This window comes from Jaculus jaculus, chromosome 20 (assembly GCF_020740685.1).
Source record: "Jaculus jaculus isolate mJacJac1 chromosome 20, mJacJac1.mat.Y.cur, whole genome shotgun sequence".
Lineage (NCBI taxonomy): Eukaryota > Metazoa > Chordata > Mammalia > Rodentia > Dipodidae > Jaculus > Jaculus jaculus.
The window spans coordinates 19,138,399-19,158,028 of NC_059121.1; the positions used below are offsets into that span (position 1 = coordinate 19,138,399).

At 42.3% G+C, this 19,630-nt stretch overlaps 1 protein-coding gene across 6 annotated transcripts in view; it reads left to right on the forward strand.

Moving 5' to 3' along the window:
• Pde4d (phosphodiesterase 4D) overlaps positions 1-19,630 on the forward strand; it is a 1,345,132-nt gene that overhangs the window by 1,123,329 nt on the left and 202,173 nt on the right. For all 6 annotated transcript variants that reach the window (XM_045139033.1, XM_045139032.1, XM_045139034.1 and 3 more), the window contains 3 exons: positions 2,024-2,060; positions 10,096-10,169; positions 15,365-15,414. In XM_045139033.1, coding sequence (XP_044994968.1) covers positions 2,024-2,060; positions 10,096-10,169; positions 15,365-15,414 — 161 coding nt within the window. The remainder of the gene's footprint in view (positions 1-2,023; positions 2,061-10,095; positions 10,170-15,364; positions 15,415-19,630) is intronic.

Genomic DNA, 19,630 nt, shown 5'->3' on the forward strand with positions numbered 1-19,630 from the left:
CTTTATTTATTTATTTTTATTTTTATTTTATTTTATTTTGGTTTTTCGAGGTAGGGTCTCACTCTAGCCCAGGCTGACCTGGAATTCACTATGTATTCTCAGGGTGGCCTCAAACCGTGCCTCCCGAGTGCTGGGATTAAAGGCATGTGCCACCATGCCCGGCTAAGGTTTCCCCCCACTTTTTTTTTTTTTTTTGGTTTTTCGAGGTAGGGTCTCACTCTAGCCCAGTTTGACCTGGAATTCACTATGGAATCTTAGGGTGGTCTCGAACTCATGGTGATCCTTCTACCTCTGCCTCCCGAGTGCTGGGATTAAAGGCGTGTGCCACCATGCCCGGCTTGGCATATCTTTAGATTGAAATCTCAAACCAGCAACCACACCTGAGGGCTGGACCCTAAGATCCACCCAAGTGACACTGCCTCCAGCCAGGTGGCTGCAGATCCAAACCACAAGCTAATAAAACGCTGAATATATCGAGGGCCATATATTCAAATGACCACAAGAACTTTTTTGCTAGTCTGGTTTTCGTAATTTCTTTTTATTCTGCTGTCATGTTCCACGTACTGATTGTGAAGACCTCGGCGTGGTTTGGTCGTGGCTGTAACAAATGGTTTCATTCTCATTAATCCATGGGGGACATCTTCCATCTACTCCTCAGGCTACACACCAGTCTTCCATCTGCTCCTTGGGCTACACACCAGTCTTCCTGGGTGTTGGGTTAGGGGGTCCAGGTTGTTTTCAGATGTTCATGAGTATGTGAACAGTTCGATTAAACTTTCCTCAGCAAGGATGACATTCAGGCTACTGTCTGTGTAGAACGGCTGTGTTTATTTGATGAACGAGCTCTGTCTACAGTAGGGCGTGCATGGTGGTGCATGTTCATATCTCCAGCACTCACGAGGCTGAGGTGGAAGCAACTCAAGTTCAAGGTTAGCCTGAGCTTCTCGGCAAGACCCTGTCTTAAAAATCTAAGAAAAATTCAATTAATTTAAAAATATTTTATTTTTATTTATTTATATGTGTGTGAGAGTAAGTCACAGGGAGAGAGAGAGAGAGAGAGTGGGTGCACCAGCGCCTCCAGCCTCTGCAAAGGAACTCCAGACACATGCACCACCTTGTGCATCTGGCTTACATGGGTGCTGGGGAATCGAACCGAGCTCCTTAGGCTTCTCAGGCAAGTACCTTAACCACTAAAAGCCATCCCACCAGCCCTTATATTGATTTCAAAAATAATATGAAAAAGTTCAGGTAGATTGAAAGCTGTTCCACAAAAATTTGGGGGGATTTGTTCTATTCAGTTATCCATGCTAGGAAATAGTGCCAAAAGAGTCCAGGCTCTTAGCTCGCAGTTTCCTCCCTGTGGAATGTTGCATGGCTTTGTGGACCGTCCCCTGACCCCCCTCCAAAACACCCCACGCTGACACCTTGCTCCTATAACCCCAGCCTGGTGTAGTGGAGGTCGCTATGGCAACAGCATACCCAGGGTAACCTTCCTCCCCCTCCTCCCGTAAGTACAGTGGCAGGGCCATGAGTCAGTTGAAAAGTTGCACAGGGTTTTTAATTAGTGTCTGATGCAGCCCGACGTCATCTATGTTTCCTGACCTGTCCAAGGCTCACACATGATTACAGCGCTCACTTGGTAGTATCACCTTCAAATGTCAGTGGCTCCGGTGTCCTTTGGTAGAAACTGTGCTGTAGCTGGTTGATTCACAGCTGCAAGTGTAAAACACAAACCCCAGGGTTGGAATTTGGTGTCCACCACCACATACCCGCTGTGGCCGAACATCAGCACCCACATCAGTTGGGTCATCAGGGACTTGCCTCCGTTTGCCCAGAGAGCTGGACAGTGGTGAACATCCTGGAAGATATATTTTTAACCCCCGAGGTGAAGAGCAAAGATGGAATTGCTGTCACTTCTCCAGATGGGGTCTTGGGGGCCGTGGAACTTAGCGTTGCGTATTGGCTGATCCGCACTGGCCACACTTCTTGGAGATCTCTAACCCGGATCTGTTTTCTCTTTCAGACATGGAGATGACCTGATCGTGACTCCATTTGCTCAGGTAAGTGCAGCCTGGCCAGCAGAGAGCACTCTGACGAAAGTGGACATTTGATTGATTCTGCAGTTTTACTATGCTTCTTTATTTAACTTGTTAAACACCGGTGTAAATGTGTTTTCCACATTTTTATTTTTGGTGGAACTGAGAATTGAACACAGGGTCTTAGACACGCTAGGCAAGTGCTCTACCACTGAGCCACCTTTGCAAGCCCGTCATGTGCAGCCATTCTAGTCACTAAAAGGTCATTCTAGCCGCTATGACTGTGGCCCTGTAGATCTGTGTGCTACCAAGCACCTAGGCCCAGGGAATATACTTCAATTCACAAATGATCTAAAAGATACAGTAATCTGAAGGGCCCATATTTCCCTAACTGGCCTAAGCAGTAGAAATGGACAGCTATAAGACATGGATTGAATTACATTCAGTATAATTAGATACATGATCAGTTGCTTGAAATTCAATAATTCAATCCAACCTGATACTTTATGTATCACTCTCTTATTTTTGCCTGTGTCATTTACACAGATTTAGCTGAGTGATGTGTGTGTGTGTGTGTGTGTTTCTAGCTTACAAAAATGAAAATATTCGTAACTGCCTGGTGCCCTTGCACAGTAAAATGGGACATGTTATAGAAATATTATTGACCAGATTTATTTTTTTTAATTTTTTATTTATTTATTTGAGAGCGACAGACACAGAGAGAAAGACAGATAGAGGAAAAGAGAGAGAATGGGCGCGCCAGGGCTTCCAGCCTCTGCAAACGAACTCCAGATGCATGCGCCCCCTTGTGCATCTGGCTAACGTGGGACCTGGGGAACTGAGCCTCGAACCAGGGTCTTTAGGCTTCACAGGCAAGCGCTTAACCGCTAAGCCATCTCTCCAGCCCCAGATTTATTTTTTAACAGAAACTCTCACCTGTATATGAACATCACCTAGCGTGCACTTAGCGCTGTGCCCTGGCTATTATCCCAGTCAACTAAAACCAAAAATTACATCCAAGCACCTATATTTTTCAAAGGTCGAAGTGTATGTACAAACTGTGGGAGAAGTTGAGAACCTTTGGTATAGATAACTGGGGACAGCAGGGTTAAATGGGACCCCCTTGGTCCTCAGACACATTGAATGATAACACTGACTTATAAGAAGGGTCATGAAGTAAAATTTAAGTAATCCTGAGAGCCATAAAAGCTATAATCAGGGCTGGAGAGATGGCTTAGTGGTTAAAGCACTTGCCTGCAAAGCCAAAGGACCAGGTTTGATTCCCCAGGACCCACATAAAGCCAGATGCACAAGGTGGCATATGCATCTGGAGTTCATTTGCAGTGCCAGAGATCCTGGCATGCCCATTCTCTCTGTCTCTCTGTCTCTTTCTCTCTCTCAAATAAATAAATAAATAACATATATAATTTTTCAAAGATATGTCATAAACAGCCACAGCACCTTCGAAAATCCAGGCCTGGATTCTTCTTCCATTGAATAGAAATGCTCAACAAGGGCTGGAGAGATGGCTTAATGGTTAAGCGCTTGCCTGTGAAGCCTAAGGACCCCGGTTCGAGGCTCGGTTCCCCAGGTCCCACGTTAGCCAGATGCACAAGGGGGCGCACGCATCTGGAGTTCGTTTGCAGTGGCTGGAAGCCCTGGCGCACCCATTCTCTCTCTCTTCCTCTATCTGTCTTTCTCTCTGTGTCTGTCGCTCTCAAATAAATAAATAAATAAAAATTTTTTTAAAAAAAAAAGAAATGCTCAACAAAATTTATGCAAAATTTAATATTGAATAAATTGAGTTATTATTTCTTTACATAGAGATATTTATCCTGTATCTCTAAAATATCTTCATGGATATTGTTTAAAAAAGGAATAATAGAGCTGGGTGTGGTGGCGCACACCTCTAATCCCAGCACTCAGGAGGCAGAGGTAGAGGATTGCTGTGAGTTCAAGGCCACCCTGATTCTCCATAGTGAATTTCAGGTCAGCCTGGGCTAGAGTGAGACCCTACCTCAAAAAAAAAAAAAAAAAAAAAAAGAATAATAGGGGCTGGAGAGATGGCTTAGTGGTTATGGCACTTGCCTGTGAAGCCTAAGGACCCAGGTTCTATTCTCCAGTCCCCACATAAGCCAGATGCCCAGTAACACAAGTGTGCAAGATTGCATACGGGCACAAAAGGGTGCATGCTTCTAGAGTTCAATTGCAGTGCCTGGAGGCCCTGGGGCACCAATTCTCTCTTTCACTATCTCTCTTTTTTACTCTCTCACTGTCACATTACAAAAAGGCAGCCTGTTGGAAATGAATAGCATTATTTATATAGTGAGACAATGTATAGTTCTTCTATTTTTATTTTCCTGAAATTTTATTATGGCTATTATTTACACCAATAATAGAATATGGGGCTGGGCATGTGGCTTAGTGGAACAATGTTTGCCTAGAATGCTCAAAGCCATAAATCTGATTCCAGCACTGAAAAAAAATGAAATACAAAGCTGTAATTAATATTTTGTCCACTTAAAGTTTCATTTACTATCATGAATTCTTTCCAGTTCTTATGTTTCTATATCCAAATGTCCACACATATTTTGATCAAATTGGGATCACAATCTTTATAAAGCTAATAATTTTATTGATTACCACTGACAATTTCTATCATGAAAATGTCTAAGAGCTGAGAGCTACATAAACAGATAAAATTGGGCTACACCATATAAATGGCTATTGCAAACTATAGTGCCAGTCATTCCCATTTGAGTCTTTTCAGGGTGCTATACTTGCTTTTAATTAAAACCCCTAAGCATTAGTGTTTTTTTTTTAATGGCTAAAATATGGGAAAATTCTATATACTATGCTTAATCTTCAAGATTTAGTATTAAGTGATATTTACTTGGAGATGGCTCAACAGTTAGAGGTGCTTGCTTAAAAATCCTGACGGCTGGGCGTGGTGGCGCACGCCTTTAATCCCAGCACTTGGGAGGCAGAGGTAGGAGGATTGCCGTGAGTTCGAGGCCACCCTGAGACTACATAGTGAATTCCAGGTCAGCCTGGGCTAGAGTGAGACCCTACCTCAAAAAAAAAAAAAAAAAAAAATCCTGACGGCCTGAGTTCAATTTCCCCAGGACCCACATAAAGCCAGATGCACAAAGTAGTACATGTATCTGGACTTCGTTTCCAATGGTAGGAGGTCTCAGTGTGCCCATTTTCTTGGTCTCTGCCTGTCTGCCTCTCTCTCTGCTTTCAAATAAATAAATGAATAATAAAAATAAATACAAAGATTTAGTTAATATAAATTACAACCGTAATCCTCTATCTCTCAGTTCATCTACATTTTTGTTAAGCTAAGCCATGTGAAATTATGTTTTTGACATACAGAACTAACTTCATGTGGCCTAACACAACACAATTTGGTTTGCTTTTCAACCAATATGGCTTTTTGTAAAATCCTATAAATAATTCTAATTTCTGTCCAGTGGTTTCTCTCTCTCTCTCCCTCCCTCCCCCCTCTGCCTCTCTCTCCCTCTCCCTCTCCCTCTCTCTTTCTCCCCCTCCCCCCCCCTCTCTCTCTCCTTGATTTTCTTTATCTATTTGTTTACTTTCAAGGCAAGGTCTCATTCTAGCCCAGGTTGATCTGGAATTCACTATGCAGTCTCAGGGTGGCCTGGAATTCACACAGCGATCCTCCTACCTCTGCCTCCCACAATAGTGTGATTAAAGGCATGAGCCATTAAATTTGTTTTGTTTTTTGAAGGTGATTCTCACACCAGCATATCACAGTGCATCTCATGGCCTATGTTTTGCTGCCACCTACTGTTATAAGGTGCATACGAGCTGGAAAACCACCCTCAAACTTTCTGGCTATGTGCATTTAACTGTTTAGTGAAGCCCACATTTTTTTTCCTACCATTCTTGTAAGCTCTCTTGACTACAGACATTTAAAAACACCTATGAGAACTTAAGAATCCTGTGTATAAATAACGTTCCACTTCATGGGGTAGACTAGGAACCATCTCTACCCAAAACTTTTTGATAGTACTGTCAATATTTCTCCCCTAAGATGCATATTTTTTCATCATTCTCAGGGTATTGTTTCTGAGAGAGGTCCTTTTTAAAAGCTATTTTATTTATTTGTTTGTTTGTTTGAAAAAAAGGGAGAGGGAGAGAATATGGGCATGCCAGGGCCTCCAGCCATGGCAAATGAAATTCAGAACTCCAGATGCATTTTCCAGCTTGTGCACCTGGCCTACATGGGTACTGGAGAATTGAACCTGGATCCTTAGGCTTAGCAGGCAAGCACCTTAGTTGCTAAGCCATCTCTCCAGCTCTCCCCCTTCTCCTCCTCCTCCTTCTTCTTCTTAGAAACTTTGCTGTGTGGACAAATCATGTGTTGGTCACATTCTGCTCCTCCACATGTCCATTCCAACGAGGGCCCTCCTCAGTAGGTCACTGGTATTCACCATGGAGCTATGGGTAATAGATTGTGAGAACAGCAGTCAGTCACTATGAGGGAAGGGCATTGCCTGCGGATACTCCTTCCCACTTAGTGGCTCTCGCAATCTTTCCACTCCCTCTTCCAAAACGTTCCCTGAGCCTTGGCGGGGTTGTTTTAAAGTCTAGAGTTAAGCTCTCAGCAACGTCTGGATTTCTGCTTTGATCCGTCTCGAGTGTCCTCCGTGGCTAACATCACGGGTTCATGGTGAGAACAGAACTCATGCTTAACTGGCCATTCCTCTGTGGGTTCCCCTGGCCACTTTACCGTTGACCACCCTTTCACTTGGAGTAGCAAACGAGAAATAGTGACTTTTCTACCTCTGAGCCATGTGGACAAAACCTCAGAGACCTTTTTTGATTAGCAAGCATTAAAAGGGTAAGGAAATTACAAGAGCAATAGACAGCAGTTCTTATTTATTTATTTATTTATTTATTTTTTAGAGAGGGAGAGAGGCAGAGAGAATTGGCATACCAGAACCTCGGGCCTCAGCCACTGCTATTGAACTCCAGATGCTTGCGCCCCCTAGTGGGCATGTGCGACCTTGCTCTTGCCTCACCTTTTGTGCGTCTGGCTAATGCGGGATCTGGAGAGCCAAACATGGGTCTTAGGCTTCGCAGGCAAGCGCCTTAAATGCTGAGACATCTCTTCAGCCCTAGACAGCAGTTCTTAATACAGGCACTAAACCAAAGAATCCTTGAACTTAACCTTAACCCATGGACCTAGCCCGGGTGTTTACTAGACAATCCTGATGATATTTGTGATGAAACCCCCCCAAGTTCTGTGACCCAGACTCTGAGGTACCACCCTGTTTGGTGGATTTCGGTGGGAGTTATGTTGTCACTTCTGAACATATCATGAGACATCACTGAAGAGAGGGCATTGTTGACATTTAACCTAAAGGTTTTAAAACACCGTCCTGACACAAAACATAACTGTGTCTTACGATGTCCACACAGTTAAGGCTGTTACTGCAATGGTATTTGTGAAAAAGCAAAATTGCGGAGACAGCCTTAAAAGCCAGTAGGCCAGGGACAGGCAGCTGAATGCCTGAAAGACAACCTGGGAGGGAGAATTCTTTGTTAACTCTTAATTCTGAACTGTTTCCTGCACATAAGACAGTGATTATGAAAAGCACCAGACACGATAATACTGAAATGAGCTGTTTAAGAACTAGAACAGATGTTTTCAATGCTATTTAAGTGTCTCCGTCCAATTTCAGCTATGGGCTTGTTCTCAGAATGAACTGTCACATTCATTTTGCCATCAAATGGAGGCTTTTTGTTTGATAGTGCTTCTCTTTCAATTGTAAAATATGTAAAGGCAGGAGTCACTCAACTTTAATATATAAAATTTACATCATAACAACAAAAATTTAGGTGAATATATATATATTTTTTGTAACAGAGGTTGAAAACTATAAAATATTTCTTTCACATACTGTTTTCTTTTTTTAATAGTTTTTGTTCATTTTTATTTATTTACTTGAAAGTGACAGAGAGAGGGGGAGAGAAAGAGACAGATAGGGAATGGGCGCGCCAGGGCTTCCAGCCACTGCAAAGGAACTCCAGACGCGTGCGTCCCCTTGTGCATCTGGCTAACGTGGGACCTGGGGAACCGAGCCTCGAACCGGGGTCCTTAGGCTTCACAGGCAAGCGCTTAACCGCTAAGCCATCTCTCCAGCCCCATATACTGTTTTCTCGAGTGAACTAATGTTTTTACTGCAAATGAGCATAAAATATGAATTATTTGCATTTTCCCATTGAAAATAAATTACTGCAATTCTACTTTTATTTACCCACGTGTCAAGTGCAGAGAAACTTAAGTATTTTATTATTGAAGTGAAAAAAAAACTCATAATTTAAAATCTTGTCTAGAAAAGGGATTAGTTAGCTGTTGCATTCATCTTGTTTAAAATGCATTATTGGCATGTTTGATATTCACATTCTAAAATGTGAATTAACCCTGGGTGTTTTAACGACAGTGGGTCATTTATACTGTTTATCCTGCATCATTGGAGATTTCATGCCTCATAAAAGACATCATGATCTGACGTCAGCAGTTAGCTATTTGGATACTCCGTCACAGGCAGTGTGACCTTTCAGCGCAGTCTGTGATAATGAGCCAGGTTTGCCCGTGGCTGAGTTAATCATGGTTGGCTTTGTAGCAAACACCATGAACTCCTCCAAGAGGAATGCCATACGGGGCACAAACGGCTACCACTGACTTAAAAATTCAAGTCAACAATTGTCTGAGGCACTTTTTTCATAGAAAAAAAAAAATACACATTGACTTTAGTCCAGATCCATTTCAAATTGAAAAAAAAAAAAAAAAAAAAGACTTGGGGAATACTCTTTGAGTCCTTGGAGCAATTAGAGATTTGGAGACTCTTGGAAAAAGAAAGTTTAATTAAATTTATTTATTTAGTTATTTATTTATTGAGAGACAGAGACAGAGAAAGCAGGGGAGATGGGCATGCCAGGGCTTCTAGCTGCTGCAAATAGATTCCAGATGCATGTGCCACCATGGACATCTGGCTTATGTGGGTCCTGGGCTTCGAACCTGGGTCCTTAGGCTTGGCAGGCAAGTGTCTTAACATCTGAATCTGGTGTAGTAGATAAACCTAACACTGCTCAGGGTACCCACCTGTGCTTCTCCTGTAGGTCCCGCCATGCCCATTCTGGGAGCAAATGAGGAGAGGTGGGCTCTTGGAACTGTTCCCCCCTGGGCTCACTACCATCCTCGGGGCCCAGTCTAGTACCAGTTGCAACTAGATGAAAAGAGGGCCATGCTTTCCAGTTACGCTGCTTCCTCGTGCCGCACCCTGTGCCCGCACACAGCAGCGTATCGGTGATATAAATGCCTCCCAGAGGGTCCCTTGGGTCTCACCCAATTCACACAAGCCTTCACCAAGGCCAGAGTCACCATGTGGCAAAAGGGGAAACGCAAGGGAAGGTGAACTTGGGCCGCTGAATTGAAGTCATGGGATTATTGGGGAATTTTTGAAGAGAACTTTCGACTAATTCGTTTTACTTTTCTCTATTCCCAAAGTGAGACTGTCAAGAGTATTTTGTATTACTCTTTCATATTTGCATGAAATTTGGTCCTGTGTGTATTCATTGCCTGGGATGTTGTCCTGGTGACTAAGGAATCCAGGAAATGTTGTGAAAACCCCTGCTCTTACGATCATATTCCGAGAGGGGTTTCTGCAAAATGTCTGCAGTGTAACTTCTCAGCATTTCATATTCGTTATTATTATTATTGTCGTTATTATTTCTTGGCTTTTCGAGGTAGGGTCTCACTCTAGTCCAGGCTGACCTCGAACTCACCATGGAGTCTCAGGGTGGCCTCGAACTCGTGGCAATCCTCCTACCTCTGCCTCCCGAGTGCTGGGATTAAAGGCGTGCGCCACCACGCCTGGCATCCATGTTCATGATTGTAAACTTCACCGTCCGTGTTCTGGTAAATTGTTTAATGGCACCTGTGAGAGAGTTCAAAGTTCCGCTGCTCAGTTACACTGCAAGTGGCCTTCATTGAAGAGTTCTAAGGTGTCACTTTATGCCATAGGTCTTGGCCAGCCTGCGAACTGTACGGAACAATTTTGCCGCATTAACTAATTTGCAAGATCGAGCGCCTAGCAAGTAAGTGGCTCCTCCCTTCCTTCTTGCTGAACTTTCCGTATCTGCTCCAGGCAACATATGTGATCTCTGAGTCGCTGCCAGTCCGTAGCCATGTACCCAACTCATATGTGTCCTGTTCATTTTCCGTAAGTACTTTACAGTGATGCCCCTCGTATCTGGAGTGAAGCAATGTAATGGAGTGATGCCATCTGTCAGAAATCCCCCAACAAGATGGGTGGTTTTGATTGCTGGAGAAGTAACCATGGGTCAAAAACCTCATCCAACCTTACTTCCATGCAAAGTCACCATTTTTATTCAAAAATCATTTTTTAAAAAATATCTGTTAATAATAAATGCAGTGACACTAACTCTAAAACATTTTCTATAAGAAAAAAAAAGATGTTTAAATCAATATCAAGAGGGTGGTGAATAGGAATTTGTTTGGAATTATAGCATGTCTACTTGTATAAAATTTTATGGTATTCATTGCTTGTTAAAGAAAAGAAGTAGCCCAAGCTTGCTGCTCCACAACAAGATAATGGAACTAAAATTGGTATTTCTAAGGCTTAAAAATGTACTGGCCATGTAGTTCCTATGAAAGAGAAAGGTGTGTTTTAATTTTATTATTTTTAAAATATTTTTATTTATTTACTTGAGAGAGAGAACACATGGGTGTCCAGAGGCCCCTGTCACCGCAAACAAAACCCAGGTACATGTGCCACTTGGTGCATCTGACTTTATGTGGGTACTGGGGAATCGAACCCACGGCAGTGGGCTTCTCAAGAAAGTGTCTTTGACCACTCAGCATCTCTCCAGCCCCACAGTGCTTTTTTTTCCCCTTTATTATTTTAACCTGTATAAATGTTACAATGTAAATAATTGGAATGAATCCTAGAGTCTTGATTGATTTATTTTCTACTTACTGTCAGAACCCCATGGCTGAACACAGCTCCACCCTCTCCCTGTCTCCTACCCTAGATCAACAGCTCATGGTGTGTAGGTGACAGCTTAAATAAAACTGCCTTGGGTGAGGGAAAATAGCTCAGTGGATAAACTACTGGCCACCTAGACGTAAGGACAAGAGTTCAAATCTCCAGCCCTCAGTGAATGCTGAGTGGGCAGATATAGAGGGTTTAGGGGAAGCTTGCTAACAACAGCAGCTAAACGGGTAAGCCCTGGGTTCAAGTGAGAGACCCTGCCTCTGGAAATAGAGTGGAGGGTCATCATGGGCGGCACCCAAGAACAATCCATGGCCTATGCACGCCTGTGCATGTGTACCCAGATGCACATGCTCCCATGTACATACAAATATTCACTCATTTCACACATGAACACACACATGTAATATATATGACATTATACATAGTCATATATAATATAATACATTATAAATATTTATATATAATATATATTATTAAATTATATAATATGATATATAATATGTATTTATGTATTATAGGTAATATATTTTCTATAATAATATATAACACTATACACACACACACATAATTGCTTTGGGGAGGTCACTTCCATGGCTACCCAATGCAGACACAACCTGGCTAAGCCCTTCAATATCCATTGGCTGTGCCTATTAATTCCTATTTCAGCACATGTCTCCACTTCTGTTGTCTATGTGTCTTCTTGTTGACTCTGACTGGTGAGAGTCCCAGATAATGGCTTGTAACATCAGAAAGCTGCTTGCCTGCAAAGCCAAAAGACCTAGGTTCGATTCCCCAGGACCCACATAAGCCAGATGCACAAAGTGGTGCGTGCATCTGGAGTTCATTTACAGGGGCTAGAGGCCCTGGATCACCCATTCTCTCTCTCCCTAACTGCTTCTCTCTCTCTCTAAATAAAATATTTTTTGGGGGGAGTTAGGTAGAGTCTCACTCTACCCCAGGCTGACCTGAAATTCACTATGTAGTCTTAGGGTGGCCTTGACTCATGGTGATCCTCCTATCTCTGCTTTCCGAGTGCTGGAATTAAAGGTGTATGCCACCATGCCCGGCTTAAAGTAAATTTTAAAAATTAGAAATGAAGTGGTACACCAAGTACATGTGTCCATTCCATCTGACAGAAATCCACTGGCATGGTAGATCATCTCTCTATTGACTAATGCTCCAAGTAACTCCACAGTTTGGGCGCGCCTGTCATCAAAGGGAGAAATGCTCATTGGCTGAAAAGAATAAAATGGGAAAATCCAGCATTTGAAACCTGAGGGTGTGCTTTGCGGAATCTGTGTGCTTTTCGGGCAGGGCCATGTGAGGCTGAGGCACACCAGGCTGTGTTCATGCAGCCTCGTGAGGCTGTGGGTATTGCGCCTCTTCCAGGAACACTCACCTGTGCAATATCTCAGCTGTGCAGGAAAAATGAAATGAAACCATTGGCTGTCCCTCTCAGACTTGCTAGTTACAGAGTTCACCTAAGACTTCAAGGTCTTACCACTTAAAATCAAACAAGAAACTATGGGCTGGAGACATGGCTTGTCGGTTAAGGCACTTGCCTGCAAAGCCAAAGGACCTCGGTTCGATTCCTCAGGACCCACGTTAGCCAGATACACAAGGTGTCTGGAGTTTGCTTGCAATGGCTGGAGGCCCTAGCATCATGTCCATTCCTTCTCTCTCTTTCTCTGCCTCCTTCTCTCTCTGTCTCTCTCAATAAATAAATAGAAGTAAGAGCAAACAACAAACTGATTTCCTTTAAGCTTCCTCCAGCTATGGCCACCTGGGTACCAGTATGGAAACTCAGGCTAAGGAGGCCGTTGATCAGGTAGGTGTGGGTGTATCTGTCCAGTCATAGCTAACAGGGTTCATACATGTTGACTCTGGGGAATTAGAAACTATCTGGTGGACAGTATCAAGGGAGTGTTTCCAAGTTCACTGTCAGAATTGGAGGAGGGCCTCATGTGCTTTCATGCATAGCCTACTCTCTTATTGCTAGAGGAAGAGAGAGAGAATATGGGCATGCTGGGGCCTTCAGCTGCTGCAAACAAACTCCAGACACATGTACCACTTTGTCCATCTGGCTTTATGAGGATGCTGGGAAATCAAGCCCATTGCAGGCAAGCACCTTAACCACTGAGCCATCTCTATAGCCCCTAAAATATTAAACATTTTTTTAAAAAATGAATTTATTTTTCAATTTTTATTCATTTTAGAGAGAGGGGAAAGGTAGATAGAAAGAGAGCAAATGGGTGCACCAGGGCCTTCAGCCTCGGCAAACCAACTCCAGATGTATGCGCCACCTTGTGCATCTGTCTTGTGTAGGTTCTGAGTGATCGAACCTGGGTCCTCTAGCTTCACAGGCAGACGCCTCAACTGCTAAGCCATCATCTCTCCAAATTATTGAACTTCTTATGAAGCAGTTTTCAAGTCCAAATTCCAGATTTTTGTAATGAAAAGCTAAATCCCAAAGCGAATCTTGGTGCATTTTTCAAACACAAAATTTCAATCTCAAACAATCATCAATGACGTTAAGGACAGCGACTCAGCTCAGAGGCTGAGTAGAAGCAGGAATAATTCACAAAATGCCAGGCTACTCCCCCCAATTTGTCCCCAGTCCATGGGGAAAGACAGCCCTGAACAGCACCCATGTAAAGAGCCTGACACCATCTGCACATACGTGTGGCTGTCCAGTTTTCGCAATAATATCCTGACCAGCCGGGCGTGGTGGTGCACGCCTTTAATCCCAGCACTCGGGAGGCAGAGGTATGAGGATCGCCATGAGTTCGAGGCCACCCTGAGATGACATAGCGAATTCCAGGTCAGCCTATCCTGAGAGACAAGAGAGCAGAGTGTAGCTCTTGGTCATAGTCCTTTGGGTCCAACCTCAGCTTTTATACTTAATAAAATAAAAATAATAAGTCCACTTCCCAAAACTTTTTTATGCTGTTCACTGGTAAAAATATAATGAGTTCCCCCACCTTAAGGCTTGTTGTGTGGACAAGGGGGAAAAAATCCATTTTAAGTGGTCATCTCACACAGCACCCTTCACACGAAAGTGTAACACACACAAAACCTCAAATATTTTGCAGAGATCTTTCCATGTATTTTTTGTTTTGTTTTGTTTTCTTAAAGTGCTTTTCAAGATTGATACACTTGGGGCTAGAGAGATGGCTCAGTGGTGAAAGGTATTTGGTTTCCAAGCCTGACAGCCCAGGTTTAAATCCATAACACCCACATGAAGGCAGATGCACAAAGTGACACATACCTCCTTAGTGCATTTGAGTAGAGCACCCTGCTCACAAATAATAATTAATTAAAAAATTTCAAAAAGATTGATGTGCTTTAGAAGCTGCCCGTTATAACTGGCTATAAATTATAACTTCATAATTCTACACTTCAAAGAATTTTAAAAGGACATACCACAAGTGACTATTTCAGCACAGTTGATTTATCACTAACTGGTTACTGGGTGTATTATGCTGTTCTTTGAAGGGCATGCAGGTTAATCATGTAACTGGTTTTTGGAACCTGAAAGTGTTTATAATCATGTTGTAGAATTTGGAAAATGACTGATGCAATAGCCAAGAATACCAGATGGGATCCATTTAAGTGTCTTGGACTTTTAAAATATTTCTAAAACCTCTACGGCACCAGTTAGACAACTTATATGAAGATATTTCCATAGTAAATGTATCAGAGATGCTTCTTGATGGAAGAGAATGCAAAGGAAAAAGCCTAAATACCTTCTTTAATTGTAGGATAGTTTACAAGAAATCACTAGCTTCTGATAATGTACAGGCAGTCATGAGTCCTTATGCCATAAACAGGCTTCTACACACTGCATTAGGAAAAGCACTTGTAAAGGGGCTGCTTTTCACATTCCTAAAACCTGGTTTGTTTAACAGCCATGACACCCTGATTGTGCCCGTCTCATCAGAAAGTCTAGTTTATTCTGTAAGTAGTGGCTTAATTGAATACAGTTAATCAATAAAGATTCTCCCTCCTGTCTCTTCCTTATGACATTTACATCTATTTCATCTGCCCCGATGCCCATCGCTGTGAAATTCAATAGTTTTCTTTTTCTTTTTTTCTTTTTTTTGCTGACACCTGTGATCTCAGTCGTACTAAAAGGGCATCCAAGAACTTGACTGGCTAGTCTGAAAGAAACCTTCATGTGTCTTAAATTAAAATGTCACCCCTGAAGTGACTCAGGGAACACTCAAACCAAAGGGCACCAGACATTTACAACTTTGTTTTTCTTCTCTCTGTTAGGAGATCACCCATGTGCAACCAACCATCCATCAACAAAGCCACCATAACGGGTAAGGAAAAATCTTGGGGTTTGTGCTTCTCACTTGTAGAAAAAGAAAATAACCATATCTCTGTAGCATTGACCCAATAGTATAACTGTAACAAGTTTACACTGCAACTCTACAATTTTAAAGAAAAGAATTTTCTTCTCTACATTGTCCTTCGTGTGTGTGTGTGTGTGTGTGTGTGTGTGTGTGTGTGTGTGTGTGTTTCCACTTAAGCCAATCTTTGGAAAATATTTACTGATGTACTAGATATATTTGAAATATTTTATTGACAAGTTCCATACATATGGACAAGATGGCATTATCCTAATCCCCTGCCAACCCACGCCCTGTTTCCTGTGCGTTTAACCTGATGACTTTGTGCTGGTGTTTCTCACTGTGGGGTCGCTCTGGGAATTTGTATTTGGAGAGATAATATTATCCTCAAAAAACGTTTGCCATTTTGTTTTCAGGTTTGGTTGTCAGTATGCTGTGAATACCAGGTAGCTTAGCTTAATTAAAATAAAAGCATAAAGCCAGGTGCGGTGGTGTGTTTGGGAGGCTGAGGCAGGAAACTCATCCTAAACAACACGGCGAGACCTTGTCTGCAATAAAAATGCTGAAAAGTATAAATGAAACAGATAGATTTTTGATGAACTAATTTTCATTGCGTGAGTCAGAAAGAAAACTATTGCTGTTACTATTTTAGTAGTCCTTATTGGGACTCACAGAGCTGAGAATAAATTCTTTTTTGTGGGGAAGAAAAAATATATATATAGATAGATAGATTACATAATATAGAAACATTTAGTGAGATAAAAGTAAAAGGATCCACAGATGTTTGAGAAAGACAAGTTGAAGAAAGGATAAAGGAAGTAAAGGGCGTTAGAGTAAAATTATCCCAATTTCTACTAGTTGGTTTTAGACAGGAGACTTGACCCTAACTGAAACAAAACCAAAATGAATGATCTCATTTTGCTGAACCTGAAAGAAAATTGAGCTCATTTAATCATTTCTTGAAACCCCAATTGGTTCATTAAAATAATTGCCTGAAAAACAAAACCTATGATTTCTAAAATTATTACCAGAAGAAAATTAGCACAGACCTTTTTTTTTTTTTTTGGTTCAAGGTTTTTTTTTTTTTTTTTTTGAACCCAATCCATAATATACTGAGCAAATCCTTGTTGAGTGAGGATACAATGTGAAAAATTTAACTTTGACACAAGGTCATGCTTGTGGTCTCCACATCAAGGCTGATTCCTAGATAGATAGATAGATAGATAGATAGATAGATAGATAGATGATTGAATAGCTAGTTGAGAGAGATGTAGATATAGCTGATATAAATATATATACACATTAGATATAGATATAGATAACATAGATATAGATGATATAGATATATAGAGATATAAATATGGATGATAGAGATAGAGATGATATAGATATAAATATAGATATAGATAGATATAGATAGATATAGATGATATAGATATATAGATACAGATGTTACAGATATAGACATAGATAGATGATATAGATATATAGATACATATATAAATATAGATATAGATATATAGATACAGATATAGGTATGCTTCACCTGTTTTGGTCCCAATCTTGATCCACAGATAAACAGTAGTAATTCCTACATACTAAAATTAATCCTTTGAGTCACAAATTTACCTCTTCAAAATCTGAAATCCAATATAGATGAGCCTAAACTGAGATGGATGTTGGAATTGGATCTTTCTTTTAAAAACAAATATTTCATTTTTATTTATTAACTTGACAAAAAGAAAAAGAGAGAATGGGTGCGGCAGGCCCTCCCGCCACTGCAAACCAACCCCAGATGCGTGGGCCCCCTTGTGCCTCTGGCTTACGTGGTCCTGGGGAATTGAACCTGGGTCCTTTGGCTTTTGCAGGGAATTGCCTTAACCGCTAAGCCATCCCTCCGGCCCTGGGTCTCTGTTTTCTACGGTTTCCCCAGTATGTGGAAGGGCAAACAGCCCTACTCTGTGAGCACATAGCTAGAGGTTCTAGTGAGAAACCCATGACACCTCACCCCCAGCTTGGCTTCAGGCATTCATTGCACCCCTCCAGAAAGGGGCCTCCCTTCTCCTGCCCACCAGTGCAGTCAGCAAGATCATCATTGGCGCTGGAGTGGGATGCACTGCTGCTCTGCCGCTGGCCGCTGCTTGAGGCTGCGTCCCAGCTGAGGCAGCATGGTGCTAGAACAACTTTGGTCGCTATTGGACCCTGTTGCGTTCAGTAAGAGATGGTCGGGGGGGTTCAGTGGTCAGAGCAGCTGCCAAGTCACCTTGGTGGTACCCAATCCGGATTCACAGGAGAGCAGCTTCCCCTTGGAGATCAGAGCATTGGCCTGAGATTCCTGTGAGAGAAGCCACGGGATAGGAGGTATCAAAAAAAAAAAAAAAATTACTTTTACACAATTTTGAGTCACTGGAACGGGGCAATTAAAATGAACAAGGCCTCGTTTGTATCCACTGCTACTGTGACCTGAGTTCTCTAGTGAGGCAACAGGACTATCTAGAAAGAGAAACTAATTAGCTGTGATCAACTCTGCTTAGAGGGGCTGTGTTGTCACAGACCACAGGAGGAAATGACCTGACTGGAAAAGAGAAGTCACATTTCTTGTCCGTGCAAAAACAAACTCAAGTGAGAGTTGGAGATGGATTGTGTTGGATTAGGGCAACAGCAGACAAAAGTTCTTTTTGCTAGGGGCGGGAGCGCAATGCTGAAGAAGCAAGCACTTAAAAAGCCCAAAGAAAAACAACAATGGTGATTCTTTGGTAATTGAGACTTAGAAAAGAGGGGTTTTGTGTCCTCTCCCTCCAGGGTCGCCTTCCTGATGTGAGACATTGGTCATATTACTACAGAAGTCTTGGGAAGTGTATAAAAATGTTAAAGAAAAAAAAAAAAAAAGAGGAGTCAGCCAGTCACATTTTTACATGAAACTGGCCTTCTTGGAAATTTAGTTTAAGCTGTGAAGGGGCAGAAAAACGCAACAGTTAAGTTCATCACTAGCTCACAAGGCTAATTAATTTGACAAAAAGAAAAAGAGAGAATGGGTGCGGCAGACCCTCCCGCCACTGCAAACCAACTCCAGATGCATGTGCCCCCTTGTGCATCTGGCTTACGTGGGTCCTGGGGAATTGAACCTGGGTCCTTTGGCTATGGGGCTGGAGAGATGATGGGCTTAGCTGTTAAGGCACGTGCCTGCAAAGCCCAAAGATCCAGGTTTGATTCCCCAGTACCCATGTAAAGCCACACGTGCAAGGTGGTGCATATGTCTAGAGTTCATTTGATGTGACTAGGGGCCCTGGTATACCATTCTCTCTCCCTCTCCTTCTCTCTCCTCTCTCAAATAAATAAAATAATATAATTTTTTTTTTCCAGACTGCAATAGGCATAGCTCCTAGCTTCTGATATCATACTCCAGAACTGGGCAGAGTGGTGATCTGCTCGTGAATATTAAAATCATGCTTTCTCTTATGAATCACATGGCTTTGGACTGACAGCGAACTCTTTCTTTGCCTGTTTTCCAATTGATGCCGTGGTCCTTCTGCACCGTACCGTTATGAGTTGTCTGAGTTAGTGATGTATTCCCTCAACATGGTGCTTCTCAGATTCAGCCCTTGGCAATTCTTTTCAATTCAATCTTTTCTTTTTTTTTCCTTTTTCTGTCGCCCACTCTGTACCTGGAAGCAGGTGTTCCCATTCAGACTGCTATGCGAAGTGTTTGAGATTGGTCTTTATAAGTTTATGCCACGTGCATCTGTCTCCCACACTTGTGGAGGCGGAAGTCAGAGATCAGGATCTCGTGTGCCCCTGGGGTTGAGTTTCGGTCAGGATCTTCTTCCAGGTCGAAGACTGCTGTGATCTTATTGTAGGCTCAGCAGGTAGAGAAAACCCAAGGTTTGGTCCCTTCATGATGACATTAATCTCATTCACCGGGGATCTACCCTCATAACCTAATTATCTTCCAGAGACCTGACTATTGACTATTAGGGGGACACATACTTATTTAGTCCATAGCAAGGGGGAGTAGCAAGAGTAGACCGAGGACGTAAAACATGGGAAGGGACGAGGGAAAGAAAGACAAGTCAAGCTTGCATAGTATGCACAGAAATTCACGGAGACTCCCCAAAATGGACACTTGCTTTGTGCCTGTGAAAATATTATTTCCCAACTCTGTACCCTGTGTCCTTATGAATGGCAT